General features: G+C 55.3%; 1 protein-coding gene and 1 non-coding gene across 3 annotated transcripts in view; both read right to left on the bottom strand.

The window, feature by feature from the left end:
* Window positions 1-3,894: 3,894 nt before the first annotated feature.
* The window catches only part of AP1B1 (adaptor related protein complex 1 subunit beta 1), a 63,110-nt gene continuing 56,483 nt past the window's right edge, over window positions 3,895-10,521 (bottom strand). For both annotated transcript variants that reach the window (XM_049788962.1, XM_049788961.1), the window contains 7 exons: window positions 9,882-10,031; window positions 8,312-8,457; window positions 6,572-6,701; window positions 6,401-6,485; window positions 5,937-6,023; window positions 5,704-5,858; window positions 3,895-4,625 (listed from right to left, as the gene is read on the bottom strand). In XM_049788962.1, the coding sequence (XP_049644919.1) occupies window positions 4,551-4,625; window positions 5,704-5,858; window positions 5,937-6,023; window positions 6,401-6,485; window positions 6,572-6,701; window positions 8,312-8,457; window positions 9,882-10,031 (828 nt within the window). In that variant the 3' untranslated portion in view covers window positions 3,895-4,550. The remainder of the gene's footprint in view (window positions 4,626-5,703; window positions 5,859-5,936; window positions 6,024-6,400; window positions 6,486-6,571; window positions 6,702-8,311; window positions 8,458-9,881; window positions 10,032-10,521) is intronic.
* Window positions 7,969-8,065, bottom strand: LOC126031440 (small nucleolar RNA SNORD125). The gene has a single exon (XR_007503314.1). It is a non-coding gene; the product is annotated as a small nucleolar RNA SNORD125 (small nucleolar RNA).

Raw genomic sequence — 10,521 nt, 5'->3', positions numbered from 1 at the left:
ATAGCACAGTGGTAGGCCATTTGCCTTGCATGCGCCCAACCTGGGACAGACCTGGGCTGGATTCCTGGCATCCCATATGGTCTCCCGTGCCTGCCAGGAGCAACTTCTGAGTACAGAGCCAGGTAACCCCTGAGCATCTGGGTGTGACCCCAAAACAGAAAACAAACAAAAATAATCCCTGAATGCAGAGCCAAGAATGAGCCCTGAGCAACCTTCCGTGTAGCCCCAAAACACAATAAAAAAGCTAAAACAAAAACCCTCATGTGGAGATGTAAATTTTTTGTTTTGGGCACACCTGGTAGTGGTGTGCAAGGCTTACTCCTTGCTCAGGGACCCTGTGATACTAGGGATTAAACTTCAGTTAGCCACATATAAAGCAAGTAAGTGCCTTACCTGCTAGGCTATCTTTTCTTTCTTTCTTCCTTCTTTCTTTCTCTCTTTTTTCTTCTTTTTTTTTTTTTTTTTGGCTTTTTGGGTCACACCCGGCAGCGCTCAGGGATTACTCATGGCTCTATGTCAGAAATTGCTCCTGGCAGGCTCGGGGGACCATATGGGATGCTAGGATTCGAACCACCATCCTTCTGCATGCAAGGCAAACACCTTACCTCCATGATATCTTTCCAGCCCCCTTTTCTCTTTTTTGAGGGTCACACCCAGCAATGCCTCCCCTGGGCAGTATGAGTTTGATCTCTGATTCTTTTTTTTTTTTTGGTCCTGGCAGGCACGGGGGACCATATGGGACACCGGGATTCGAACCAACCACCTTTGGTCCTGGATCGGCTGCTTGCAAGGCAAATGCCGCTGTGCTATCTCTCCGGGCCCTTGATCTCTGATTCTGCATGGCCCCAGTACTGCCTAGAATGATGCCAAAAGCAGAGCTGGGAGCAGCCCCTGAATAATGTCAGGTGTGCTCCCTCCTCCCCAACCAGAAAAGTAAAAACTAAACTTTTAGGAGCCAGAGAGAGTATAAGAGATAAGACTCTTGCCTTGTATATGGCTGACCCTGGTTTGACCCCATATATGGTCCCTCCAAAACTGCCAGTGGTTACTTCTGAGCACAGTCAAGATCACTCGCAGGACAAGATAGTACAGCAGGTAAGGCACTTGCCTTGCATAAAGCCTACCCCGTTCAATCTCTGGCAACTCATATGGCCCCTCATGTCCACTGGGAGTGATTCCTGAGTGCTGAGTCAAGATTAAACCAAACATAGGCAGATGTGGCTCAAAAACAAACCCAAACCTTTGTTGGGGGCCAGAGAGATTGCTCAGTAGATAGGGTTGTTGCCTTGCACATGGTTCACTTGGGTTCAATCCATGGCACCCCACATGGTTCCCTGAGTTTGCCAGAAGTAATCCCTGAGCATTGCCACATGTGATTCAAAAACACTACTGGGGGGCCGGACAGATAGCACAGTGGTAGGGTGTTTGCCTTGCACACTAGTCAATCCAGGATGGACGGTGGTTCGAATCCTAGCATCCCATATGGTCCCCTATGCCTGCCAGGAGCGGTTTCTGAGCGGCCACTATCATAACTACCTACCAACCTTCCAACCAACCAACAACCAATAACCCCCAAGGCTGCCACTAGCTGGGGTTATTATACCCCCCACCCCCAGCAGCTGCTTCTTTTTTGTGGGTTTTTTTTTGGAGGGGGGTCACACCCGGCAGTGCTCAGGGGTTATTCTGAGCGCAGAGCCAAGAATAACCTGAGCACCCCCTGGTGTGACCCAAAACAAACCCCGCCCAAAAAATAAACTCTACCAGGAATAAGTACAGGGCTAGGAGCATCATCATCAAAACAAACCAACCTACAAAAATAATACCCTTTAAACAACATTGTGTGCAAAACATGACTAGAACTAAACTTTTTTTGGTTTTTGGGCCACACCCGGTGGCACTTAGTGGATACTCCTGGTTCTGCACTCAGAAAATACTTATGGTATATGGGACACTAGAAATTGAACCCGGATGGCTGCTTACCTGCTGTCCCTTTGCTCTAGCCCATAGAACTAAACCTTTATTTATTTGGTTTTTGGGCCACACCAACCAGCGATCAGGGGTTACTCCTGGCTTTGCGCTCAGAAATCACTCCTGGCAGACTCAGGGAACCATATAAAATGGCTAAGATTGAATTCATGTCAGTCACATGGAAGGCAAACACCCTACCCACTGTGTATAGCTCTGGCCCTAGAACTAAACTTTTAAATGTAAATTTATCCCCTCTGGGGCTGGACAGTAGGGCATCTTGGATGACTCACCTGAAAAGGGGTCTGTCCCTTTAAGAGTGGAGAAGTCTCTCAAATGGACCTCTAGTAACTAATTTAGAAGCAGCTGCAGGGGGGCCAGAGAGATAGCATGGAGGTAAGGCATTTGCCTTTCATGCAGGAGGTCTTTGAATCCCGGCATCCCATATGGTCCCCGGTGCTTGCCAGGAGCAATTTCTGAGCCTGGAGCCAGGAATAACCCCTGAGCACTGCCGGGTGTGACCCCCCCCCCAAAAAAAAAAAAAAACCCACAAAAAAGAAGCAGCTGCTGGGGGTGGGGGGAATAATAATCCCAGCTAGTGGTAGCCTTGGGGGTTATTGGTTGTTGGTTGGTTGGAAGGTTGGTAGGTAGTTATGGTAGTGGCCGCTTCTTTTGGTGTTTACTGCTTACTGTTTTTCTTGGACGCTGGCTGGATTTCCTGAAAGACTTCTCCAGTGATTTTTGCTAAAAGGACCCTGGTTTCTCTATCCTGCCTATATCCTATTAAATTCGATCTGAGAAAAACCTGTCTAGCCAGAATAGTTCCTGCTTGGCCTCAGGTGGAAGGTGTATTCTTTGCAGGTTAGGGTGCTAATACCTCCTGAGCAACTGGAAAACTATAAAACAAACAAGCAAACAAACAAAAAAATAAAACCTCCAAACTCTTGAAGACTCAAAGTGTAAAAACTGAGGTCATGCTGCAGTGTCCAGTACCCAGAAAGTCTACCAGGCCCTGGGTGCTTGCTGAACCCTGCAGAAAGAATGGGGGACTTGGGAGAACTTGCTTAATTGCAATTAACCATGAGGACCAGGGCACTGGGGAACCTTGGGCAGGTCAGAGCCCCGAGGCGCCAGGCTCAGGGAGAGCCACATGGTGGTAAGGGGTGACAGGGGTCAGAGGTGCCATCACTGGATACCCTGAGCTGCCCAGGGCACAGGGAAGTAGAGCACACACACATCGCCCCACAGCCCTGCTGCTAAAGCACCCACTGCCTCAGTTCCGGGAGTGAGAAGGCACCTCTCTACCTGTTTATCTCTCTAGGTTCAGACTTTCAGGGTCTGTCACACTGGGTGCTATGTGGACAGGATCTTGAATATACCCAGGCCTATCTCCAGGGGACCTTGAGAGGTGAGGGGTCTGAGTGCTAGGGGTGCATGACACTGGGTCCCGCCTGTGGTCACAGGACAGATGGCCTTACCCATGAGGTCCTAGGTGCAGCAGTGGGTAAGGCCAGAAGGGCCAGGCGGGAAGAGGTTTGGGGGCACTGACTCGGAGCACCCCTGCCACAGTCAACAGACACTGAGAACCCTGACAGCTCTGGGCTTCTCTTCTTTCCACATCATGGGGTTACATGGAGTTCTTACATCCACCCGCGCACCAGCCAGTTAGATGTGTGGAGGGGCAGAGTAGAGGGAGGAAGGACAAGGTGGAGGCCCAAGGGTCAGCACAGAGTTGGGGAGCAGGGGGTGAGGGCTGAGGGGCCAGCCCAGAAGGGCCTCAAAACCCGACATCCTTGATGCAATCATTTTATTCACAATATAGTCTATTTTACATATCAATGTTCTTGCAGGGTGAGGAAAGCCATCCTGGTCCCTGAAGGCTGTTTTCAATGCTGACATTTGATAGAGGGGAAAAAAAGTGTCTGTGACTGCCAAAAGCAGAATCTTTCTTTATTATTAAACAGCAGTAACAGGAAAACCTAATGCTCTGTGAGACAGAAATGAAATGGGGTGGGGGTGCGGAAGGAGCGTAGCAGACCCTGGGGACACCCCACTCCCCTGGACCCTAGGGGAGACTCCAAGGAGAATCTTGCAGGTAGGGGCTGTCCTGGGAGGTGGGGCCCAGGGAAAAGCCGGGTCTATAAAGACATTGCTGCCGGGGTCGGGGAACTCCTGCCCGCTCTCCAGATGTGGGCTGGGGATCTCCAGGGAGCCCCACTTGGGTGAATGCAGTGGGGGAAGCGAGGCATGAGGCTGACAGCTCAGCTCTGGGGTGTCGGACCCGTGACACACGGGAGAACTGTTGCTCGAGACAGCAACCCAAGGGGCGAGGTGTGGGGACTTTCTGGAGCAGCTGCCTGAAGGGTCGTGAAGAAAGCCACTCACCCAGGCCACCCTATCCAGCAGTGGCTGCTATTCCGGCCCAGGCTCTCGGTCCCCTCACCTGACCCTATATGTCAGCAGCGATGGCAGAGTGGGGGGGTCCCAAGTATGGGGCTACCACGCCCCGAGGATCCAGTCAGGCCTCGCAACGAGGCCTGGGGGCAGGAGGTGGCAGCTGCCGCTGGCAGGGTGCAGTCAGGGCATCAGTTCTTGAGGATGGTCTCATAGGTCTGGTATACTTGCTGCGACACCTCCGGCGCCCGACACTTGAGCGAGAGCTGCAGCAGGAGAAGACAGGACATGCTGGTTCTAGGCGCTGCTAGCCTGGGGGCGGGGGCTGGCACACGGCTGGGACAGATGTGCAGGAGGCAGAGGGGGTGGCCGCAGCCAGCCGGGTGTGAACCGAATACACTCCCGGCCCACACACCTGCTGTCGCCCTGCTCTGGGCCTGTGACAAGCAGCGTGATTCACCAGCTGGAGCCCGTGAGCGCCTGGGGGCCCTCGCCCAGTCTATGGGGGTGGGGTGAATGGGGGTGTGGGGGCTCCTCCCAGTCAGGAAGCCAGCACTGGGGAGCTCAGGCACGGCTCTAAGTGCAGCGGACCCCAGAGTGACCTTACTATTGCCCTCCTGCCTGAATGGGAAGTGGGGAGATGGAGCTCTGCAAGTCGGTGGCCAAGAGGGGAGCCCTAGTCTCCTCAGAAGGGTTCTGAGCCTGCTGTGTGGATGCTGGGAAGTGGGGATGCCAGCTCCCCAGGCACTGAGGTTTGGGGTACCCATAGGAGGCCTGCTGACCCTCCTGTCTGCAGGCTACATGTGTTTTTTTGACTGGCTTTGTGGGGTGCAGCAGGATGAGGCCACAGGGTGCCAAGCCAGGAAATTGGGGCAGAAGGAGGCAGGGCTGGCTGGGGGAAGAAAAAGAGAAAAGCATCTAACCTCCAAGTCCTGCACCGCGGCACCAGCGGGGAAGGCAGACATGCAGCAACCGGATAAGGGAGACGGAAATTACTACCACTGCAGCCCCACACCCCGCATGCCAGCACTGTGTGCGGGCCCAGGCCTGCCAGACACAGGAGCAGGGCACAGCAAGCCTGGGGTGCTGGGGGAAGAGGGGCTGGCATAACAGCACAGACACGACGAATCAAGCTCCATGGCTGGTGGGGAGGGGTGTCTGGCTGCTGGGAATCAGCATCCTCCTAGGCAGGCCATTCCAGGCCTGGTGAGATGGAATATTCTAGACCCACTCTCTGTCCTGAGACCCGGGTTGGGTCTGATCTGGGGAGCTGGCCGGGCCTGAGTGGGGACCCTTCTAAAGGCCTTCCCGAGAGAGTCCCAGGAGGGCAGGGGCAGGCCTCACCGTGAAACTGGGGTTGCCGGGCTGGATGCGCAATTCTGCTAGCACCCAGATTCCGTTGGTGAGTTTCAGGGACTGGTAGAGCATGTCCTGGCCCTCCACGTTCCTCTTGGCCACCGTGAAGATATTGCTGCTCTGCAGCCTGCTGCTCACGGCGTCTGTGGGGCAGGGGGCATCCAGTCAGGGAGCGGGTGAGGGACGGGCTGGGGATGAGTGGTGCGTGAGCGGGGCCTCACCCGCATTGAGGGGGCAGTCTCTGATCTGGAACTGGGCTTCATTTTCATTGGGAATGTCCTTCCACGTGGCCAGGAACAGCTGCCGTTCTGGAGGGGGAGCAGGAAGGAATCTAGATGAACTGAGGGTCTGGTGGTGCGGGGAGTTCCCTGAAGATGGGAACAGGCCCCAGGTGCTGCTGCATGTCCAGTTTTCTGGAGCTTTTCTAGTGGTCACTGGTGCTGGGTGGACCCTCTCCCCAGCACCCACAATGCCTCCTTACCCCAACCCTGATGTGAATCACCCAGCTTTGGGGTGAATGAAAGGAAGCTGCACCAACAGTGTTCTTGGGGGGGGGTCTGGGATCAGGTTCCTGGGGTACAGCCCCTCTGCCCGGCCAGTGAGGATTCCAACTAGAGCTCAGCAGAGCCAGGAGTATAGATTCCAGGTGGGCAGCTGTGCCAAGCTCAGAGAAGCCCTGACTCACCCATCTTCCCATCCTCCACAAAGACAATGTGCAGCGGGTAGAGAGTGCTGAAGTAGAACACGTCGATGTTGTTCTTCACAGCCACCTGAGGGGAGGGAACGGTCACTGCAGGATCCCTCCAAGGGGAGCCTACTGCCTGCACCCCTCCAAACAAACCCCACCAGGACACACCTGGAGGTTGTTGAGGGGCTCCATCTTCATGACCGAGCCCACTGTGTTGAGCGGTAAGGAGATCTCCACCGTCTGGTTGGGGCTGAGTGGTGCGTGGACCTGCAGGGGGGCGGCGGGGGCCAGGCCAAAGCTGGGGAGAGAAAAGGCCGGCAGGGATGGTGGGGAGAGTCAGCACTGGGCACCCAAGAAGGGCAAGCATGTGGCTAGAGACGCTCCAGCACACAGGCTCATCTGCGTCCACAGTCCAGGCTGTGGCCACAGTCCAGTCATCTGGCCCCTACAGATGGCACGTGCAGGAGGAACTCAGTTGGCTGCCCTGTTTGCCCCTGCTGGGCCCCGGCTGGGCGCCCCCACCGTGTCCTGGCCTTCTACCGAGGGCTAAGTTCCATCAGGAGGTTTCTTCTGGCATAGCCCCATCTCGGCTGCCAAGTCCCATTTCCCACTAGGAAATGGGCACTAGGTCTGACTGTTTGGGTGAGAACTAACCGACACACATGATCACTAAGGAGATCCCAGAAAGCCCACTTCTCTGCAAAAAGCAGCTTGCGGGCAAATCTGTGCCTCTTCACTCTAGCAAGGACAGCCAGAATACCTGGCACCAGACACCAAGTACTTGCTGTGCCCAGGGTGGACATGTGGCCCCATGCCAACATCTACCCTGTCAAATCACTGCCATCAGGGCTAGGGGTCAATTCCGGGCACCACATGGCTGCCCGGGCATGGCTGGTTGTGGCCCTGAATCCTCCCAAAGAGCCAGTATGAGGCACTAGCCCTGCATGCAGCTGACCCTGGCTTGAGGCCTGGTACCACATACTGATCCCCAGCACCTCCCTGGGTCACCAAGAGAACAGCCAGGAACAGCTTTGGAGGGTGTGGCTAGGTGAGATCTGGCACCTCTCATCCCTCAAAAAATAACCCCCAAACCATAAACTAGGGAAAAAGCAAGTGATGTCATATGTTCTCACTTCCTAAGGAGTGGGACTCAGCCCAGAGCTGCTGGAGTTCAGCCCAGACTTTGTCCTAGACATGGTGTGAGGCCGACACACCTGTGCTGATGGTGACCTCACAGTCCAAGCCTTCCTGAATGTTGGAGCAGGACCCAGCGTTGGCCCAGTTGACAAGTGTCACTCACTAAAAGGGGGTTGAGGTACAGAATCCTCCCAGATGGGGACGGGGCCCCTTAGGTTCAGCCCCTGCATGTGTATTATAGTACCCCAAGCCCAGACCAACTAAATGACTTCTCTGGGCTCCACCACACCTGTGACCTGAAACCCCAGAGCCTGGGAACCTGTATCAGAATATCCCTTGGGGCCTCTAGGGGACACTAGGAAGTTACTGGTTGAGTGGCCTGAAATGCCTGAGGTTCTAATGGGCCCCTGGGTCTACAGGGTCCCCCTGAGGAAGCAGCCCCTTCAGTCAACTTCTTAGAGGCTCAGTTTGCTCATCACTGGAGCTGCTCAGGAAGAAGGATCATCAAGAGGGGCTGCAAGGGTCCCCAGAGAGCCCCAGCCTGGCCCACACTGAGCATAACGGGGGGCAGGGAGGCCTTGACCTGTGACCCCAAGTGCAGGGGAGCTCCGAGGCAGCCAGGAAGTTCTCAGGCTGCAGCTGAGTTTTGTCAGAAACACCCTCCTGAGGGGCAGAGCCCCAGGCTGGCAATCCCACAGGCTGGGTGAAAGGCAGGTGGCAGGGGTGGCGTGGGGTGGGCAGCTGCTCTCGGGAAGGCTCAGGCCTGGTCACCTGTTGCGGTTAAACTGGATGGCAAAGTCGGTCATGACTTGCAGGGCCTTGTTGGTCAACTGCAAGTCCATGGAGATGGTGCCCCCCTGGCGGGTGAAGGTGCCTGAGATCTCCAGGCCTTTGGCCTTCATGGCTGGGAGCCACACCTGCAGGGAAGAGACGGAGAGTCTGGTGGCTCCCATTCCTCATGTCTCTGACAGCGAGATTCCTGCATGGTCTCTGGGACCTTGGCTGTGGACAAGGGCAGCAGGGAAGGAGGGTTCCCCTAGGGTTATCAACAGCTGACCTGTCTTCAGAGCCCTAAGAAGGGAAAAGTCAGAAATAGTGACAACCAGGAGGGGCAGGGGCACTTCAGGCCTCAGCCCAACCTGAGGCTGTCATGGGGCCGAAGAGGTGGCGCTAGAGGTAAGGTGTGTGCCTTGCAAGCACTAGCCAAGGAAGGACCAGTTGGATCCCCTGGTGTCCCATATGGTCCCCCCCAAGCCAGGGGCAATTTCTGAGCACTTAGCCAGGAGTAACCCCTGACATCAAATGGGTGTGGCCCAAAAAACAAAACAAACAAACAAACCTGAGGCTGTCATGGTCTGTCCCTGTCAGTAGAAGGCAGGGTTGGCCTGGGACTGTCCCAACTGGCCTGGCCAAGGGCACCACCTAAGGAAACCTTGCTTGGCAGGCCTTCGGCTGCTTGGCTGCCCTTGCTGTCTCTCAGCTCAAGAGCTGCTGCCTCTGGGAAGCCCATCCAGACACTTGCCCTAGGTGCCTGCAGCAGGCATGTGATAGCAGAGGCGGGCGCTGTGTGTCAATCTCTGCACCTCTCCTTGTGTCTCTGGGCCCAGAGGCCAGTGGGCGAATAGTATTGGACGAGTTCTGCTAGCCTTGCCTTTGTAGGACATCTGTGGGAGTCAGCCTGTGGACTCTCAATTACCTCTCAGGCCATGATTCCCACAGACCCCACAAAGGACACCTGAGGTCAAGAAGTTCAACCTTCTCCCTCCAGTGTGCCCCAAACGTGCCCTATCAGGCAATGCCACATCTCTCAGGCTGCCAGTCCTAGACCCACACAGGCATCAAGTCAGCAGTACTCTGCTCAGCCAACCCCAGTGCCTTTCGACAACCCAGATCCTGTCAGGGGAAGAATCTACTAAGGTCAGAGATTCCTCCTCCAGTGATGGAGCTGCTGTTTCTGTGTAGAGGCTGGGAAATGGGTGCTTCCATCTATCTGTACCATTCACTCATAAAACTGGAATTCACCTCAGAAGGCTGGCCCCAAAGCTCAAGGCCAGGAGCATCCAAGAACCTTAATGTCTTAATGTCAAGTAACCTTAAAACTGGACGAGGCCCGGCCTCTGTTTGGATCTGAACAGTTGTCTATGGTATTACTGTACCAACAGTGAGTCCTGGGTGTGAGGGCTGAGAAGATCACCAGGGCAAGCTGTCTGGAGGCCCCAGGCCAACCCTCTTGCCTAATTCTGTGCAGATCTGCAGTGACCTACTCCAGGATGCTCCCCCACAGGCCCCACACTTGACCTGATCTCTGGGAAATGCACCTAAAAATCTAGGTGATACTTACTGTTTTGGGGGCCACGTAAGATCCTGATAAGCTGCCCACACCACTGGTCAGGTCAAAGAGGTCACTCAGACCACTGCCCATGGGTGCACTCAGGTTGGCTGGTACTGCTGCTGCTGCTGGTGGTGGTGCTGCAAAGGTAGGGCCCCCAATCTGGCAAGGAAGATACAGGGGTTAGAGGCTGCCTCAGAGATGAATAGAAAGGGGGTGGGTTCTGGGGCAGTGCTGCGGGAGTGGTGGCACCTCCCCTCTAAGTTGCAGAAATGACAGAGTGAGGTGAGTGGAGAATAGGACATCCCCCTCCCCCCATACTCTGCAAGTCCCAAGCCTTTTGGGACCCTGGGGACAGGCTGGGGTACTAACTCGGCCAGTGGTCAAAGGGGCACCAGAGATAAGGTGCTGTGAGGGGCGGTAGGTGACCCTGGGTGTCCAAGAGTAGGTATGAGGGACTGAGGCCACTGTCAGTCAGAAGTGGTGAGAGAACAGGGGAGTCTGGGGGCCACTAGCCCAGGCCAAGTGGGGACGCATGGCTTTGACTGCGTCTGACCCTGGGCTGTCGGGCCTGTGCTCCCAGGAGCAGGAATGAAGGCGCGGTGACGCGGGGTTGAACCGTACCCCTTCTGGCTCATCCCCCATCTCCAAG

Source organism: Suncus etruscus, chromosome 15 (assembly GCF_024139225.1).
Source record: "Suncus etruscus isolate mSunEtr1 chromosome 15, mSunEtr1.pri.cur, whole genome shotgun sequence".
In the NCBI taxonomy this organism is placed as follows: Eukaryota; Metazoa; Chordata; class Mammalia; order Eulipotyphla; family Soricidae; genus Suncus; species Suncus etruscus.
Note: the sequence above shows the minus strand (reverse complement) of the source record. Positions and strands in the feature narration are given on the sequence as shown.